The sequence below is a fragment of the Echinops telfairi genome, unplaced genomic scaffold (genome assembly GCF_000313985.2).
Source record: "Echinops telfairi isolate 266 unplaced genomic scaffold, ASM31398v2 ScPeMD7_6;HRSCAF=24_0, whole genome shotgun sequence".
In the NCBI taxonomy this organism is placed as follows: domain Eukaryota; kingdom Metazoa; phylum Chordata; class Mammalia; order Afrosoricida; family Tenrecidae; genus Echinops; species Echinops telfairi.
In genome coordinates this window covers 12,768,793-12,789,353 of record NW_022103902.1, presented here as the reverse complement: position 1 = coordinate 12,789,353, position 20,561 = coordinate 12,768,793, and the positions used below count along the sequence as shown (strand labels likewise).

Sequence of the window (20,561 nt, the reverse complement as noted above, 5' to 3'; positions counted from 1 at the left end):
TAATTTGCACAGTCACGCAATCAAAATAAGGAAACCCAATAATCACCAGAATAATACCCGTGAAATGGTCCCAGATTCGCTCCTCGCCTCCCTGGCTCTGCTCAGGGGGTGCTGGGAAGGAGAGGCCTGAAGGTCACGGTGTGGAGACAGAGGACTTGTAGTGTAAGCTCACTGCCACAGAGTGGATTCTCACTCCTAGGAATCCCACAGGACAGAGCAGAACTACGTGGGGGGTGGGGGTTTCAGAGGCTGTACGATTTTACAGGAGTAGAAAGCCTCAACATGCAGCCACTGGTGAGTTTGAACCACTGACCTTATGGTTAGCAACGGTTAGCAACCCAATATGCACCACTACCCCACCAAGGATTGGATGGAAAGCTTAAGAGGCTAGTACTCTAAGAGGGTCCATTCATAGATTCAGCTGTGAGAGAGTGTTTGCATTCTAAACACTTGTTTTACATAGGTTCTCTCCCACCATCAATTCTTCCTGGGCAGAGGCAGGATTAAAAATGAGAAAATAAGTGAGTTCCTCACAGAAATGGATTTTTTCCCATTTATGGTTGTCCTGGCCCCTTTGGGGCTCTATCCTGAGCCAGCAGGGGCATGGAGAAAGCAGGAATGCTCAGACGTTGACCTGTGTGGTGGAGGACAGCAATGGGTGCATGGCGCTACAAGGTGGAGATGCAACGCCCTTTGTGGACCATTGGGCCACACGCATGCGGTTCTGAGGCAGCCACTGAACACTAAATTCGTGGCTTCATTTTCCAGCCGTAAATTAAAAATAAAAATTGGCGAAAAAATAAAATGAAAGATAACAATAGAGGACACAGATTAGCAGATGATTGCTTTAAGTGCATCCATGTGCAAAGTGTTCCGAGCAATAGGAAACTATTCTTTACCTGCCTCCCTTCCTCCTCTCTTCCTTTTGCTCCTACACCCACTGTCACTGGATGCTGCGAATTCTTAAATAATGAATGTAAGAGTTTAGCCTCTTTGAAGGAGAGATTTATACATATCAGGGTAAATACATTCTGGGGACGAAATGCCTTTGAACCCTGCTCCCTTTTAAAACCTAGCACACCAGCTCGAGGGGCAAATGATCTTTTTTTTGTACGAGTTCTCTCGTCCTCACGCTCCCCGACTTCCAGTGTTTGATCCTAGCAATTAATGGGGTGCTATGTGGCCAAGTACCCAGTTAATTATTCATGGCCCCCTCATTCTTTCTGCCAAACACCCTTGTCAACCCCTCCAGTGAAAGGTCACGTGCATCCATCCTGATGAAATTGAGTGAGGCGACATCTCGTTTCACATGGGGCCTGCGGGAATGAAGTCGGCGCCTCTAAAGAGATCAATCACCCCAAGGTAGAAGAGGAGCTGATCTATAGCGCCCACCTACTTTCAAATATTACCCCACCACTACCCCCAACCTACCGAAGAAAGAGAGAAAGGAGTCCAGAGACCTGCCTGGGCGCGTAGAAGTGGGCCTTTAAATGCAGGAACACTTTAGAGGTAGTCTCAGTTAGCGCTGATTAAATTTTAAAATGGAATTTGTGCAATGATCAGTACAATTTCCCTGGAGTTTCAGAAAAACAGCTGCCCTTCGATTGCCAAGGGCAGCTCTTAAAAACATGCTCGCATTTGTAAACTCCATTAAGTGCGGTCAACAGATAAAGTAGTTCGTACGGTTCTCTGGGCTTTCAGAAAGCCTTGCCGTCGGGTTTAGTGAACAGAGCCGAGGACGTGTGGCCATCCAGGGAGAAAGAAGACTTCCCGCAGCTACGTACTTACGTTCACATCTGCCGGCTTGGATATGGGGTCACTGTTTCCTTTGTCCATCTTTCAAGGGCTCCGAGGGACCTCAAAGCCAGCTTCACCCTCTTCCATTCTCCACGGAGGAGAAGTGGCGGCAGCATTCAAGCGAGCTTTCAGAAGAATGGAGTCGGTTTACCTCCACCGGGGCCAGGTCAGAAACTGAAGCTGCCTGGTTGCTATATGGGAAACGTTAAAGGGACCTCGCCCCTAGCTTTGTGTCCCCAGTGAGGAGAGGGGTTTCTATAGCGAAACTCTGACACAAGCCAGGGCCCCTCAGAGCCCCGCGTCAAGGCCGCCCAGCCTTCCAAAATCTTTGTAAGTAAATTCTGAGTTTTGCCTGCATCTACCAGAGAAAATTTCAAAGGGAATTAGAAACCCTTAGTGCTACTTCTGGAGAGCTTCTTCCCCTCCATTTCTCTTCTGGCTCACCTTGCACGCCTGCCCCCCAAACTCCATTCCCCAGTTCTCGCCAGTGTGCGCTCTGAATCCCTCTACCCAAAGGACTTCTCCCCTGTTCCTCCCCATGCTGTTGCTAGCCACAGGCCATCCTCTTAAACGCAGGCTCTTCCCAGTGGGGCCCTGCTGGGTACATGTTGGACTGGGAACCACAGGGCCAGCAGTTTGAAACCGCCAACTGTCCCTGGGGAAAGATTGGGCTGTCTCCTCTCATAAAGAGTTACAGTCTCAGAAACCCACAGGGGCAGTTCTACCCTGTCCCATAGGGTCACTATGAGTTAGCATCTTTCCTTTTTTCTGCTTTAAATCCTACATCTCTGTCCCCCGAGCCTTCCTGTTGCCAATCTGAATTAGATCCAGGGGTGATACGAAGGGGTCACCCTGAAGGGCACTGCTAGAGTTTTCCTGAACGTCAAACAAACCCAGGGCCGTCTAGTTGATGCGGTCTGATAGCAACTCGACAGGACAGAATAGGGTTTCCCAGCCTGCCCTCTGAAGGGGAGCAGGCAGCCTCATGCTTCTCCTGCAGGGTAGCTGGTGGGTTTGAACCACTGATCTTCCATTCGGAGCCCTGTGCTGATTCCACAGTGCCGCCAGGACACCTTCATGCACAGGCAGGGAGAGAGAGAAATCTGGACACGCCCAGACGGGGACACTTCTTGTCCCTGTCACATGCTCTTGCTTCCCTGTGCATTCTGGGTGTGGCTGGCAAGCGGACCACTGGACGTTAAAAGAGAAACCCTGCTCACATGCTCCGCCCTCAGCCCAGGACACCACTACTCTGAGGAAAGGTCACGGCAGGTGGTTGAGTTGCTTCCTTCCTGAGATTTGATGACATTAGAACAAGAGACAAGGTGTATTAGTCTGGGTACTTTGGAGACACAAATCCACAGAAAGTTTTATATAAAGGTTTTAAGTGAGCATCAAGAAAACATCCCAACCCAGTGCTGCCCAAGCCCACAAGTCCAATATTCACCCATTAACCCCTATGTCCAACACCAATCCACAAAGTCCTCCTCCATCTCACAAAACAGACGCAATGATGCCGACTGCAGGAGGAAAACCAAGTCAGTGAACATGTAAACATCTCAGTGCTGGCAGGGGTCTCTACACGGCTGCTCCAGCACCCAGGGCTGCATCGGGGTAGGTCCATGTGGCTTCTCCTCAGGGATGTCTTACAGGAAGTCAGCCTTGCAAGCTGAAGCAGGGAACTGGTGAAGGCAGCTGCACCCTGGTGCGACCATCACCAAGCAAGAGACCCGAGAACTCGAAAGGTGAGGTTCACCAAGCCATTTATCCCTCCGCCCTTCAATTAACCCCACATGTGTTTATCAGCCAGGTAGGCACAATAAACTAACTCACAAGGTGACAGACATGGTGTCCTGTTTTACCAGCTTGCTTCCTGGGTTTTGTGACATTATTTTTCACACTGATAAAACGACTTAGGCTTTGTGATCAGGTCATGGAATTCGTTTTTAAGGAGGTCTTTAATTGCCTGTCCTTCCTGTAGTATTTATACACCAACTGATAGAACCTGCCACCATCTGTTGGTTTGCTGTACTGTGATGGGTTTTATGTTGCTATGGTGTTGGGTGCTGGGACACTGGTATTTCCAATACCAGCAGGGCCATCCATGCTGGACAGGTCAGCAGAGTTTCCAGTCTGAGACCGACAAGGAAGAAAGGCATGGTGGTCTACCTCTGAGATTTAGCTCATGAAGGTCCCCTGGATCCCCTACAGAGCATCGTCCGGCTCCCTTCCTTTGGGTGTGTCACCAGCAGGGATCCATCACGGAAGGAATGGAGGACCAATTCAGAGTAGCACATTACTGAATGAAGTCCCTCTAGCTACAGTCTTGTACTACTATTGAAGGACCGCATAGAGCGCTGCAAATGTGAGGGGCTCATGACCCACCAAGCAGATTGGACTAATGATGTAACCCAGCTCTTGTGTGAGACGGGAACCATTCAAATATGGTGTATGGAACCCTGGCAAGGGGATTGGTCGCTTTGGCCAAGGCATCAGGATCATCTCAAAGGCAGGAGGCGAGGTCAGCATTGGGCAGCTAATAAGGTCACCTCTGGTCCTCAGAACCCACTTCTCTTTATCTTGATAAATGGCCATGTGCAACATTGCCATCCGCTCTCCACTCACACTGAGCGCTCTGTAGTAGGTGCATAAAGCAGATGGAGCCACAAGGTTGCACAGGATGCTGGGAAGGCAGCCAGCCAGCCCACGCTGCCATGGGTACACAGTCTTCTGACCTTGGCCACCAGGTGAGAAGACTGGAGGGACAGTGGCTCTTGGCATTGCCGGGGGGCCTGGTTCTAATTCTTCACGTCATAGCCCCTGGATTCATTTTTTAAAAAGTGAAATGATAGCAAGGAATCTTTGAGACGATTTCTAGTGATCTGTGGGCCCTGGCTCATCTCCACCTTACACAGAGCAGAATGGAACTTGGCCTGGCCGCGCCAGCCTCAGGATCTTTGTGTCAACCCCTCTCATTGAAGGTGACTTTCGTTTGCTCTGACTGAGCATAAAGCCCCCTTTGATTCATTGCTCTTTCCCGATAACATCCAAGGAGCCCCTGGAACCAGACTGTTATATCATTTCCTGAACGAGTTCCCCTACTCTGAACTCACCCCTCCTGCCATACTCACCCAGGTACATAATCCCTGCTTAATAAACCTTATTCAACTAGCTCGTGCCCATCACCTCCAGGCTTGACACACAGAGGCCCTGCCCCGCTTTGTCCCATTCCAAAAGCCGAATTCAAGGTCCTCCCCAGCATGACACCAGGAAGACTGTTTTCTCTCACTATACATGGTAACTTTATTCATTGATTTATCTAACCATTTGCCCGTTTCCTTATTATACACTGACTGTGGGAAAGATGCCAAGTATTTTTGAAATGAATATCACTGCCTTCATCACGCTCTCCATAGGGAAAATCATGACATGCAAATTACTGACGAGACTCTCATACAATAAGTCCTATCACGAAGATGTGAGCAAACTGCTATAGAGCCATCAAGTTGATTTTGACTCATAGAGACCCTGTAGGACAGAGCATAATGGTACCACAGGCTTTTCCAGACTGGAAGTCTTTGGGGGGAGCAAAGCCCCTTCATCCTTCTCTCAGGAGGATGCTGCTGGGTTGGAATCACCCACTTTCCCTTAACTCACTGTCCCACCAGGACTCCTTGAGGGTCATAGGAGAGATGGATGCTCATAGCTTCGTCCCTTCTTCTTATGCCCCTGTCCATGCACATTACTATGGAACTCCTAAGTCCTTCAATACCCTCCTTGTGGGTCTCCTTTCAGCCTCTTCACCTAACCCACTGCACTTTCTTCTGCTTCCCGATTCAAACCCTTGATCTGAGGGACCAGTTCTGCAGATGGGATAATGTTATAATTCATCCAGCACCACTTGGTAGCATCTCTTGTGTGGCTTTGTTGGTTCCTCAGCTTGTCATGTCCTTGAAGGCCAAGTCCCTTCTCCTTTGCCCCCCGCCCCAATTCCTTCCAGTTAAATAGCTTTGGGCGTGATCATTTCATCAGGTACTTATTGGGTCTGGAATTTTATCTTATCTAATTTGCAAGCTAATAAGTTAGCCCAAAGCCATTTCACGGATGCTGGCAGAAGACACACAATCCATGGCTCCGCCACAGCATGAGGATCAGGGCGTGCATTTGTATTGGTTCCCTCTGCCCTCAAGCCCCGCTGGACTTGCAGCGGATTTGCATCCCAGCTGAGAGTATCTGAGCCGGGAAGAGACCTTACTTTTCTAGGCAGGAATAAGCAAAGCTATTCCTTGCCCAGGTGGAGAGATCACCTGTGTCTCAAGGTTGCTTTCTACAATCACACGTTGATGAATGGCCAAGATAGAAAACCATCAGGGCAATGCATTTTCTAGGCTGTTGTGATAGAAGACCATAAACGGATGGCTTTAAACAAAGGAACTTCATTCCTTGACAGGTCTGGAGGCCAGTGGTCTGAATTCAGGAGGTCTACAGGCCATGCTCCCTCCAAAAGTGCTATGGGAAGACCCTTCCTCATCTCTCAGGGCTTCAGGCTTGTAGCAGCAGGACTCCAGTCTCCATCCATGGAAGACAGCTCTGTCAATATGCTAGAGCTTAGTCACACTCTGGGGCAGCCACAGGCGTATTCTGGCCAACTCATCTAGGTGGGATTGGGCAAACCTACCATCCTCTCTGCCTCCTTCCTCTCTAGCCGTGGTTCTCAACCTTCCTGATGCCGCTTCCCTTTAATACAGTTCCTCATGTTGTGGTGATCCCCAACCATAAGATTATTTTCAATGCTACTTCATCACTGTAATTTTGCCACTGTTATGAATCATAATGGAAATATCTGATATGCAGGATGTATTTTCATTGTTACAAATTGAACATAATTAAAGCATAGTGATTAATCACAAAACAATATGTCATTATAGATTGTGAAATACTTATTTCTATTGACAAATCAATGAAATTTTGTCTTGAAGCATGGTGTAGCATGGGTAACAACAGTCTTCACGCCGGGTACTCCTTTGTGGGTGTATCCGCATGTAGGCGGACTGCCTGCAGTCGGGTAGAGGAGCAGTGTCTCAGTTCCTAAGACCATCCAAAATACGTGTTGTGTTTCTGATGTGAAAGGGTCGTTGGACCTCCAAAGGGTCTTGACCCACAGGTGGAGAACCGCTACTCTATAGTATGGGCAGGGGGTGGGCAAGGGTGCAGTATATCTGAGTCAGGGGCCCAGAGGAGCATCCATGGTCAGCCACATCAGCCTCAACTGGGGTGCTGTCCGACCACCACATTGTCCAGCCACGAGTGCCCCACAAAGAGGGAAGTATGGAAGAGAACAAAGGAGGCTGGTGGCAGCGTGGTTAAGCACCGGACTGCTGATCAGAAGGTAGATGCTTCGAACCCAGCAATCGCTCCCTAAGAGACAGCCAGACCCGCCTGCTCCTCTGAACATGCCTCCCTGGAAACCCTGTCCTGTTGGGTCACTGTGAGTCACAATTGACCAGTGGCACTGGATTGGGCTTGGTGTGGGGAGTAGGACAAAAGCATAATTCCGTATATGCACATGGTTAAGGGCCCCCTTGGATAAACTTGTCCGGATGCCATTCTACAGCACATCCTAACCCAATAAGTCCTACAAGGACCCGGATGGCCAGCATCAAAGCTTGGTAGTTGCCGTATTGAGCTAAGATAGCGTTTGGGTTGCAGTAGGAGCTGATCCAACTCACCGTTTAATGGAGGAAGAACCCTCCTGTACTTAAAGAATATTGCCTTTAAATTATGTAAAGGTCACTGGATCCCAAAGGAATGTGTTTTTAATGAATTTTAAAAATCAGGTTCTCCTTTGAAACCATGAGCCTAAACCTCCCAAATCACAGGAGTTGCTTGACTATACTTAAGCAATATCAGCCCTTACTCTTTATGTTGTATTGGTTGTTGCCAATATATCACACAACTTTTGCCATGTCAACTTTTTGTAGCTGTACAGTTATTGACTACAAATAAAAAAGACTGCACAACAGCAATCCAGTGAAATTTCTTAATAAGGAGCTTGTACCCTGGTCTCCGTAACGCCCATCAAATGATGGGGTGGAACTGTGTAAACAGGACATGTGTAACATTCATAGAGATTAGTCCGTTTTTGTAATAATCCCCTTTGCAAAAAGGATAAGCCCTCTTTAACGCTACAGTAGAGAGGAGAGAAAGCTTGAGGATCTTGGAAGAGAATGTTTAAGATGTGTCTGAATTGGTTGGGGCCACCGAGACCAGATACCTCACAGACGATGGCCTGTAGACTAGCACTGAGACGATGGGATATCGCTCCTCATCTTTTCAAAGACGAGGGAACTATGGGACAGCGTGAACGACAGGCTCTCTTCTGAGACCATAGAAGCAAGGCCAAAGGACCACGTGGCCAAAAGAGTTGAGGACCTGAGAGAGAGTCTTGGCGACCCCGTGACTGAGAGTCTGAGAGTTCGAGAGAGACTTGGCTGCTGAGGAGACAAGCGACTGTATCCTTACAGTTTCCTGATTGGATTTGTGGTCACCTATTAAATTGCTTAATGATAATGTTTAAAAATCAGATTAATCAGATTTGAAAGGATGGAATTGGGGAAAGGACAGAATGATGACGAATGGGAACAATTATGATAAAGAGAATGAAACGTAGCAGGTGGATCAAAATGAACTTGCTTGATTGTACAATTCTCTGGGGATGATTGAACTATTGAATTGTATGATAGGTGCATTATGTGACAATAAAACTGTTTGCTTGTTTGTTCTTAATGAATTTGCACAGAATGCCCTGAGGGGGGCGGGGCAGGAATAAAAAGGAGAGGAGGGAAAAAACAAAGGGGCAGGAACAGTAAACTCCAATGAAATCATTTAAAATGTGGAATTCCAGATGGTGCGAGGCTATCAGAAAGAATAGCGTCTGGGCCTTATATAAAGAGCCATCTAAGTGAGGCGTCCACCAAGTCCACACGGAAGAAGCTCACCAGCCTGTGTGATCCAAGTATTGCAAATAATAAAATCCACATCCAGAGAGAATGGCATCAGTGCTTAAATTTGGAAACTTGGTTTTTAGAAGGCTATGGATGACAGAAGCTCAAAAATCCCTTTGCCGAGTCCCCACATAGATTCAGCCTCCAGTGAATCCTCTCTGATCACCCTGGAGGGATGGGAAGAGCCTTGGTGTCCGACAGCAAACTCTGAAGCCTATTAGGGAAGATGCACTTAAATTAAAATGTAACACCTTGTCCTTGGATCTCCTCTTTGACCCCTTTTAAAGTTGTTTCCATTTTTTAAAGTTCTCTCTTTTTTCCTAATTGGATCTTTCCTGTGTTTTCTTTTATCATTGTTGTTGGGGTTTTTGTTTGTTTCTTGTTTGGGTTTTGTGTGTTTTTCTCCACGGTAGGTCAGTCTAGCAAGGCAGTAACTGGGTAAGTAATTGCCGAGGGGCACGGCAGCGGAAGTTGAAGGGAAATGGGGAGCTGATACCAATGACTACAGGAAATAAGAAAATGCTCTAAATCTGATGACGGCGATGACTATACGACTCTTCTTAATATGATTGAACTATTCAATTGTAGGAAATGTGAATCATATGCCAATACAGCTATTTTAAAAATCCAACTTCACTACAGAAAAACAAATGAAATGTGGATTCTGCAGCTGAAGTGGCCGGGGGAGTATTTGACTTCTGAGCAGACAAAGTTTGGGCCTTCACACGCTCATCTCTGTTGTGCTGTTTGATGCTCTGAGCATCTTTGGGATTAAGCAGCTTGGTGCACTATTTTTTCCATAACCCCAAACAAGCAAACAACGAATTGCCAACAAAAAGAAAAGTCACTCTCTTCTCTCGAAGACTCCAGGTGTGGCAGAGTAGAACTGTGTTTCACTGGATACTCAGTGGCCGGAGGAGGGCACCAGGCCATTCTTCTGCAGCCTCTCTGGGTGGTCTGAAACCCGCAAGATTTTGATTAGTAAGTAGCTGGGCACCTAACTAGTTGCATCCCCCAGGAAGTCCGCTATGCGCAAGTTCTGGAATCTGAAATGAACACCTTTGTCATCCTCAAGCAATCCAAAGTGAAATCCCAAATGCTTTGATGCAATTTACAAAGGGTGAACAAAAGAAAGTGCCCAAGTCTGTGTTCTGCTCAATATCATTGAGGGGCGCAACAATTAAATTAGGACTGCCAACTAAAAACTGGGGATTGAAACCCACTTAAAAGCCCCTCAGGAGAAAGGCCAGGTGATCTGCTTCCCAGAAGTCTTAGCCTGGAAAAGCAAGCAATTTTACTCAACATATTTAGGGTTCGCATCAAGCAGACAATAGATGGTTTGGTTGGCATATCCTGGACATTTCTGCCGAAAGCTCAAATGTTGGGAACACAACTAAAATAAAAATAAAAATCAGTGATACGGTTAAATGCTATATATAACTACCTATCTATCTCTCAATCTCTCTTGAGTATTAGTCAAAATCAACATGACTACTTGGCAGTGTGGGTGTTTTTGGTAATATCCTCGCAGAGAATTATTGATCCCAAAACTGGAGGACCAGACTGGCTCTTTAACATTTACCCTTCAGAAGGTCATTCAATAACTCTTTCATTAAAAATAAAGGTCAGTGGGACAATTTTCAGCCTACGTCCATTTGAACCACAATGAGCTGTAACCTTGCCCTTCAAATAGCTTTACACTCTCAGCTCAGGGCCATAAAAGTTGACCTATTTATTCTGAGAATATATTATACGCTTGTTACCACATTAGAGCTTTCATTTCTCTCAGTAGTAAATCAATTAACCACATTTGGCTTTATTTCTCTCGCTTAAAATATTCAAGTTGAATTCTGGAAACTGTGAATCATTTTCCTCCTGGTTTTGAATCTTGAATTAATTTTCATTATTTGAACCTTGTCTTGACCAACCCTGTGTACTTCATGGAGTCATTAGTAAGTATAAAGTACACACAGATTAATGTGCTCTATTGGAAGAGATAAAAATATATGCATTGAGAGATAAGGCCCAGGACGTACACTTCGTTCAACTAACATCTTAGCACTGGATAGTCTATTTTTAAAAATTCACCATTTTTAAAGAGGCGATCATGTTAATGAAGGGATAGAGAAATTACCATCTATGTCACCATTTACCAAGGTGATACAGATGATAAACTGATAATATTAATCCAAAATGCTATTTAAAACCTAGGAAAATATCCCAGGGAAATTACTATGAAAATATCTGCACAAGAATGTTTCTTGCAGCATTAATATTAATGATGAAATTTGGAAACACCCTAAAATCCAACTATAAAAAATTGAGTGAAATTTTATATATTCATTCAATGCAAAAAGTATTCTATTATTTCTGTGTAGAAACATGAAAACATATTCCCAAGGCACTGTCCGAAAAGGTACAGAATGTATATCACATAATCTTATTTATATAAATAAAATCACATTGATGGAACCATGAATTCAATCACACTACAACTTGTCTGGGAAAGGAAAATACAGATCCTTTATTTCTTTTATTTTTAATCGTTTTATTAGGGGCTCATACGACTCTTATCACAATCCATACATACATCAATTGTGTAAAGCACATTTGTACATTCATTGCCCTCATCATTCTTAAAACATTTGCTCTCCACTTAAGCCCCTGGCATCAGGTCCTCATTTTTGCCCCTCCCTCCCCCTCATGAACCCTTGATAATTTATAAATTGTTTATTTTGTCATATCCTGCCCGGTCCGACGTCTCCCTTCACCCACTTTTCTCTTGTCCGTCCCCCAGGGACAGATTCTTTATTTCTACGCGGTTGTTCTTTCCCAGAGCTCCTTGTCGTCTGGATGAAGTGGACATTATACATTATACCCGTGAGAAACAATCGGGTCATTTGAAATGACTGCTACATTTCCTTCAGTACCTTTCAGATGACTGCTCACCTTCTCAGAGTTTTCTCCCAACACCCCACCCCTCTCCAAGGATTCTAGGTATATGAGAGACTAGTGGACAGGTTCACTTGGATTGGGCTATCTCCAGATTGACAGCCTAGACTCCACCCCTACACTCTGAATCCTTAAATTGACACCAGGGTAGGTGACTACCCCGTATTTCAAAGAGGAAATGGAAAGGTTTTTGTCGCACATACTTAGGCAGTGTCTTATTAGGATGGACCGGTCCTGGGAGAAGGACATCATGCTCGGTAAATCAGCAGGTCAGTGAAAAAGAGAAAGACCCTCAACGAGTTGGGTTAACACAGTGGCTGCAACAACGGGGCTCCCATCGCAATGAGGTGAGGACCGCACAGCTCTGAGCAGCTTTTTGCCTTGTTGTACACAGACAGGGTCCGTCTGAGTTGGAACTGATCGCATGGTACCTAACAGCAGCACAGCATTTTAGTATTCTAGGACAGCGGTTCTCAACCTGGGGGTCGCGACCCCTTTGGGGGTTGAAGGACCCTTTCAGAGGGGTTGTCCGATTCACAGCAGTAGCAAACAACAGTGATGAAGTAGCAATGAAAACAATGTTACGGTTGGGGGTCACCATCGCATGAGGAACTGTATTAAAGGGTCGCGGCATGAGGAAGGTGGAGAGCCACTTTTCCAGGATGATGTGCACCACATTGTGGGCAGTGATTATCCCTGACGGTGGGATTGAAAATGTCCTTCAAATTCGCCAAGCTCTTGGGGTAGTTTATATACGTCTTATCCGATTTTTTTTTTTATAAAGAACTTTTAGAAAAGGAAAACTCACCATGCAGGCCTGCTGCACAAATATCTTAAAGTGAGGAAAACGGCTCTTCAGGGAGGTTTGCCAGTGGAATGGGGTCCCAAAAGCTAATGAAGGAAGAAGCGCAGCAATCCTGGTGACACAGTGATTAATCACTCAGCTGTTCATTGAAATGTTAGTGGCTTCCCAGAAGAAATACCTCGTGATCTGCCTTCATAAAGATTACAGCCTAAGAAACACTAGGGACAGCTCATGGAACATAGCTCTATAGAATCTCTGTGAATCAGCCTTAACTCCGCAGCACACAATGCAGATTGGCCATTCAAAACAAAAGCAACAACAACAACAACAAAAGAAAACCCCACAACTCACTGCTACTGCATTGAGTCTATTGAATAGAACCGCCCCTGTGGTTTTCCAAGGCTGTGAGTCTTGACAGGAGCTTCAGAAAGCCGTACCTTTCTCCTGAGCAGCTGGTGGGTGTGAAATGCTAACCTGAGAGTATGGCCCAACTCACAATCACGACACCACCAGGGTTCCTTGACATTAATCAAGACCTGTATTGTTAATGAAGCACTTTCAAGATAATACAGTAGGCACAGATGAGCATCTTTGCCACTGTGTACCTCTGAAGGAGCATTACCTCAGAGAGCCGTCTATTACAGATTCTGTTACATGGTCTCCAAATCCAAACACAAAGAAAACAAACGCATTGTCATTGAGTCAGTTCTGATTCATAGCATCCCTACAATTCAAGGTGGGTTTTTTTTTCTTTGTTGCTTTTTCTGGTAGATGACTTTTAAAAATTATTTTAACAATTTTCAAGATTGTAAATTAGGTGGGGATTATATTTCAGTTAATCAACTTTATATTCAACAATTTAAATATGATCAACCAACCCCCATCCCAATAGTCTACCCCTCCCTCGTTCCCTAAGTTCTCTTCTCCCTCTTTATAAGAGGAAGAATTGATGTTAAATAAAATATTCTTTTATTTTTGATTGTTGGGTACAATGATAGCCAAGAACTGTTTTGACCGGGAAATTTCCATTGCTTTATAGGATGTTAGCATCACGATGCATAAAAAAACTGAGCACCAGAGGCCTAACAGGATCCAATGGGACGGTATCCCAGCTAGTGGTTAGAGTGGTGCAACGAGTGTGTCACTGAGAGGACACAGATTGACATAAGGATAATTTAGTTTATACTTTGCATGTCAACATCGCCCCAGTGAGAAAACCACACAGCAGTCTAGGTAAGCTTACAATTCGAGAGGGAGAAAGGTTACTCTTCATATAAAAAGCATTTGACTATACTCTGGACCCAATAAAATTATTGAATTATTTCATGATGCTGAAATAGGTACATAAACTATCAAAAATTGACATGGACCACTTGAAGTCATTTTTAAATAATGCTTAGGAGCATAGAATCTCATTCTGGGGATGTAAGGGTTCAGTGCAGTGAATGACTCGACATAACTCTGCTCAGTCTAGTCCTTGTAACTGCCACCAAATGACGGCGCAGAACTGTGCAAAGATGAGGGGAGCGTGCCCTCCAAAGGGATTGGATAGCCGGCTAACAAGTAAATAAAGTGCATGGCGCCCATGTGGAGTGGAACCATATAAATAGGATGTAAGGAGAGTCTAACATGAGACTGGACGGTTTCAACATCCCTCTAGGTTTAAAATGAGCCATCTCAGGAGCTGAATTAACTCAGTTATCAAGGTGATAATGTATAGTGACCTATAGGGCCAATGTATAGTGGACCTGTAAATGTAAAATGGACCCTGTGTATTTCTAAGATGGAACTCTTTATGGGAGTAGGAAGCCTTCTCTTTCTCCCCAGGAGCAGAAAGGGGGATCTAATTATCATCAAGAAGGAAGAACCAACGTTTCAGCATGTCCTGTGGTCCCTGAGATTCCTACACACCAAACTTCTTCAATCCAGGAGTCAGAGAGTTACAACAGCAGAAATGACAGGAGACACGGAAGAGACCCCGCAGACAAGTGGCAGAGGTGTGGAGGCAGCAGAACCAAGAGCAGTCAATGAAGAAGAAAAAAATTGAGTGCCTTTGAAGAGGAAATTTAGAGACTTGGGAACCTCACCAGCACTTATCGAGGAGCTGGTTTGCTGACGCGTGGTGCTAGAGCTGAGGCTTACTGGAGGAGGAGTCACCTTTGAATATTTATCAGCCCAAAGCAACAATAACTTAACAACACTTGCCTAAGCAGGGCACAAGCCCAGGGGCCATGGTGCTGAGAGGCTGAGGACCAAAGAGGTGTGTCTGCTGGCAGCTGAAAAAGGAAGTCTTGACCGAAGAACTGTATCGTGAACATTTCTGAGCCTGAGCTGTAACCGGTTCACATCCCTAAGAAACCTCATAGTCATGTGTTTGTGAGCTCTGTATGGTCATTACAATGGAGTATTGAACTCAGGAGAGAAGTGAGGAAATTCTGTGAGAGGGATGGTTGATGTCAGAATTGGTGAAGAAGGTCGACGGTGGAGGTACATCCGGCCTCTGCTTCTTCGGAACTGGCTTTGGGCTGTTGATTTTGATTCTTCTCTCCCAATGAGAAGTTAAAAGAGGTCAGACACTGCCCCCATGCCATTTTTACAAGGTCCTAAGCCTACTAATCATCAGTAGGCAATACCAAATTCATGTGGCAGCTCACTTAGAATCCATGAAGATGACATTGACTTATGCCAATGAGGAAATTTCACCTTCAAAGTGTTCATGGGAACGAGGCATATACAAAAAGCTCTGCCACGAGTGATGAGCTCATTTATGCAAATAATGCTAGCATAATTTACAATTGTAGCTTGGTGTTCTACAGCAGCCATCAATAATAGTGATATAATCTATTATGTTATTAAAACTTTGGGTAAATTATAACCAAAATGAGGCAGTGCCTGCAAATACAAAAAAGAAGAAGGCTTTATGAAAAATGAGCCTTTAGATCCTACTGATAAAAGAGCTCCCCTCCCCCAACCAAGCCACTGCCATGGAGCAGATTCGGACTCATCACAATCCTGTAGGAGTTTTCGGAGACTCTCGTGGAATGACTGACAGGTGCGAGCTGCTGACCTTGCCGTTAGCAGCCCAATGGCTAACCCAGTGGCCAATAGGCCTCCTTGACAAAAGAGCCCGTGGTACAATATTTAAAGTAGAGAATTCTGCCTAAAGCCAGACACTTTCTTAAATGATCTTTCTGCTTTTAGCAACTCAGAGAACCAGAAAGGAGGCATGCCATCACACTATAGCCCTGGGACAACCCACCAGATGTCATGCCCTCAGGTGCCACTCACAAAAACAAACTCCTTGCTACTGAGTTTATTTTGACCGCATACAGCTGCCCCAATGGAATTCCAAAGCTGTAATCATTAGAAAACAACCACATCTGTCTCACGAAGAGCAGCTGCTGGATTTGAACCTCCAGCCGTTGGGTTAGCAGCTGAGATCGTAACCACTGAATCACCAGGCTCCTTTCAGATGTCACTAGCGCACAGCAAATCATTTTGTACCTGTGATCTACATGAGCCTTGTTCTTGGGCCCTGGGTGGAGGCTACAGGTGTCTGATGCTGAGATGTGGAGGTCATGATCTCAAGGAAGACCTACAGCTATTATGCATTGCACATGAAGCTGAACGCGAACCAAAGCTCTGTCACAAACACTGGTTGAACCTAGGCTTTCAAAAATTAACTTGGAAACCACCTTTATATGCTCCTTTACGATCTTGCCAGTAAGTAAACCTGCCTCTTAGAAGTCTAAATGGAATGAGAGTTTAGGCCTGGGAACCATGGGGATTTTAAAAATAATGGTTCCCTGTTTCAAGCCTACTTGGGAAGAATTTTTCTCAAAAATTCAAGAACCTTTCTCATTGTTTTCCCCCCTCTGTGGGCTATGTAAATTTAGAGAAGTGGTGGAGCAGCTGAATTCATTCTCACAAATCAGATGGGCAGAAGTCCGACTTCCTCCACCGAACCTTTCCTGGCCAGACGACACTCCCTTTATAGGGTCCAAGTGAGTACGGATGTCATTTGGCCTTACTGGTTGCGAATAGGGCTATTAACTAACTACAAGGCCAGCAGTTTGAAACCATCCACTGCTCTGTGCGAGAAAGATGAGGCTTTCTACTCCTGTAAAGAGTGGTCATCTCAGAAACCTACAACAGCGGTGGTTCTAACCTGCCCTACATGGTCACTGTGAGTTGGAAATGACTCTATGCAATGAGTCTCGTTATTTTTTAATGATACAGGGGATCACAGGGTATATTCCCTCTGCTCCTCTAAAATGTACATTTGTTCAGTTACGAGCCATGCCATCTATTTCTCTGTAACCCCTCATTTACAACACAATTCTTTAAATATATTAGGAACTCCATAGATTTTTACTGATGGATTGATAGGGATAGTTTTCTAGTTGTTTGCGTCTCTTCAGCCTATCTGATCACCAGGACGGTTTTTGAATAAAGGAATAGATTTCCAGTTAATAATGCCTTGGGAAGACGCCATCCAAGGTTCTGAGTCATAGTCACCCTTTGTACAGCAGAACAAAACATGTCCCACCCTTGTTTCTATGCTTGGACTCATCGTTGCAACCACTGTGTGAATTCTTCTCATGGAGGATCTTCCTCTTCTTCATTGACGCTCCAGTTTACCAGAGGTGATGGCCTTCTATAGGAACCAGTGCCTCTCTCGGGATGTGACTCGACGCCTTTGTTATCCTCACCTCTCCGGAGCATTCTCTGATCGCCTCTGCTTTCAATCAAGCCCCATCTGGCATCAGCAACAATCTACCTTGTTCCAGGCCTTCTGAATCTGCCTTGATTTTCTGGTAGCTCGTTGCCGAGGTCCTGCTGTAGCCACTTTTAAATTATCTTCCGCAAAATTGTACTGACATGTGAATGATATGATTCAATAAATTCTGCACTCTCTTTGCAATCCATCCTAGTCAGTGGGCCAGAGAGCTGTCTTCCCAATTTCCTGCATAGACTAGTAAGTCTTCCAGCACCGCATCTGCTTGTTGAAAGATTTCGGTTGGCATTCAGTCAATTGTTTTTCACCAGCCCCTCCCAAGGCTCTAGAACCTCCTCCTTCAATGCCCTCCGTTCTGGATTGTGTGCTTCCTCCTGAACGGGGTGAATGCTCACCAGCTCCTTGCGGTTCAGTGACTTCATGTATTCTTTCCATCTTCTGTGGATGCTTCCTGCATTATTTAAGATTTTGCTCACAGATTTCTTCAATACTGTAACTAACTCGAAGCTCGAAGATGCCCCCCAGTTCTTTCACCTTGAGAAATGCTGAGCGGTTTCTTTTCTCAGGGCTTTCAAATGACACTATGTTTCATTTTAATGCTTTACTTAGTCTTTGGCAGTCGCTCCCCTCCACTCCAACCCCCCACCCCATGGGAATCTTCTAGTTGATTCATTTGCTTTGTTATGTCTTCCTTTCGCTTTAGACATTTCCACAAGTTCAAGTTGTACTCTGTACACGTCACTAGGTTCCCGAAAAGCCCACCCAATGAGAAAAAAAGAATTCACAGAACTATAGAAACTGGTTCCCTCGATATGGTCTTTTAAGTGCATTAGAACTATTTGGATATTATTTTATTTAGAATGTTCACACCTGTGTCCACAAATAAATTGGATCTGTTCTTTTCCTTCCTGGTCCTTAGAGGGTTTTGGAAACCATGCTGAATTAGCCTCATAAAGTGAGCTAGACTTCAGTTTTCTTCTTATCACAGTGTATGAAATATACCTTTAATGAAGTCTGTCTTTCCTCCACATAAGACCTCATCTCTCCTCACACCCTGTGCTTCTTCACACACCCCACAATGGTACCATCTAGAATTTTACTTTTGACTTATTCTGGGCACAATTTTTTTTCTCAATTTTTTAGTTCTTGTTTCCTTACCCAGAAGTAGAATTTTCTAACTCATTTTTTTAACCTCACTTCCCATCTCTCAGAGCACCTGCTGGTAATTCATTTTTCCTAACCGAAGTACTTTATCCAACCGTATTTTTGAAGAGTCTTTGCATAGTAAACTGTCTGAGGCTGTGTGTGTCTGGTGCGTATCTGGCTGGAGGAGAATTGGAGGAGCGAATGCCCAGTCTCGATGTTCTTATTACCTGTTCTTCACTCCAGCTGGGATTTGGCGTTGTCTTAAGGTTAGCAGGTGGCTTACTGCTGGCCCTGAATGGATGGCGCTGAACTGATGGTTCTCAGTTACGATGGAGTCAGGGGAATGTGAGGGACAGAACAGGGCATGGCATGAAGGCTTCCCACAACTGTCCCTCTCTGTGGAGACGGTTGCCTGTACCGGCATTGCCCACCTCCAACAAGGGCACAACCACTTTCTTTCTCCACATGTATTTCCTCCCACTCCTACTTGACGTCATTGGGATCTTCACACTCCCTCTCTGGGGCAATTCCAAGGTCAGGTTGGAGGAGAGAATCCAGCAGCCATGTGTTTTGTGACACCTTTCTAGAAATAGGCAATACACCAGTGACTTTTGATGGGATGCTAGGACCCCAGAGAATACCTGAAGTCCGTTAGGTCACCTATACACTATTTTCTTTTGCGGAATCTCTTTTCCTGGTTTAAGTTTTTAAAATACAGTCTTCTTTAAAAGGAAATCTTATGCTGAATCCAAATATGTCAAATAGTTAAGACCAGAGCTGCTCTAGTTGAAGTGGGGGGGGGGGGTATGTGTGCGGGGTCCATGATTCTGCTCCCCACACTCTTTGGCCCCACACTGATCCGATAGAACTGCCAAGACCATAGGCTAGAGACCACTCAAGCCATTTAGAATGTTGCAATGTGTACAGTTCCATTTGCTTTATTTTTTTCCTGTTCAATATGGGGAAAAGTCACACTTTTTTTTTCTTACTAAATGTATCACGTTCTTTGTTGTCTCTACTGGTATGTTCCACCAGGAAGAGAAAATGATGGTACACGGGCATCTTTTAGCCCTTCGTTTCTCCGTGCCTAAGGAAACTTTAGCTAGATCTCAGGTGGTGGTGCCAGTTAGGTGTTGGGCTACTGACTAGAAGATCAGCAGTTCAAACCCACCAGTGTGCTGTAGAAAGACCAGGCTTTCTACTCCAATACAGACTTGAACTCTCATAACCCACAGGCGCAGTTCTACCCTGTCCTCAAGGATCTTTATGAGTTAGAATTGATTCGATGGCAGTGAGTGTGTATAAGAGTGAGTGTGTATGAGTGTCATCTACATTACTTAAACTCGTAACAGATAAATTGTATAACTTTCAGCCCCGGGCCCAGGGTCTGGTCTGTAGGGGAATATTATTGCTAAAGACGTTAAAGCTGTTTATTCATTCATCCATCCATTCCATAAACCACCCACCCATCTCTCCATTTTGTCTATCCATCCCTGAGTTTCTGCCTCAGCTTCTATGTGATAGGTCCTTAAGAACCAGAGCTTTGTCCAGCTCACCGATGTGGTCCCCACTGGATCTAACATAATAAGCATAAAGAAGGTTGCTAGGAGGCGGAATCAACTCAATGACAATTTTTTTATGTGTGTGTGACATTTAGGTCCTCAAAACCACCATTTATCTGTCAGCGCATCATCCTACTTTAACTTATGTGTAGCCATGATGCTGGAAGTTATGATACCAGTATTTCAGACACCATCAGTGGAGCTTCCAAACTAAGATGGACTAAAAAGAAAAGCCAAGTGACTTACTTCCAAAAATCATTCAATACATAGCATCGGAAAAGAATGTTGTCCAATGCAGTACTTGATGATGAGCCATGTATGTGGGACAGCACGCAAAATATAAAATGGCTGCAACAAACTTGAGCAAACCAATGATAATGAGCAAGAGACATGTAGAAGTGGGCAGGCAGCGTGATCTTTTGTTGCACACAAGGTCACCATGAGCGGGGGTCAATATGATGGCAACGGGCCCCAGTCACTGAGCAGCCTCCCCCTCGAGCCCCCTCGCTTCACGATGCTCCATCCCTCCTGCCCGCCTTCTCCAGCCGCTGCCTTCC

General features: G+C 45.1%; 1 protein-coding gene across 1 annotated transcript in view; it reads right to left on the bottom strand.

The window, feature by feature from the left end:
- TMPRSS7 (transmembrane serine protease 7) overlaps nucleotides 1-1,836 on the bottom strand; it is a 55,715-nt gene extending 53,879 nt beyond the window's left edge. The window contains exon 1 of the mRNA XM_030884421.2: nucleotides 1,789-1,836. Coding sequence (XP_030740281.1) covers nucleotides 1,789-1,836 — 48 coding nt within the window. The remainder of the gene's footprint in view (nucleotides 1-1,788) is intronic.
- Nucleotides 1,837-20,561: the final 18,725 nt, after the last annotated feature.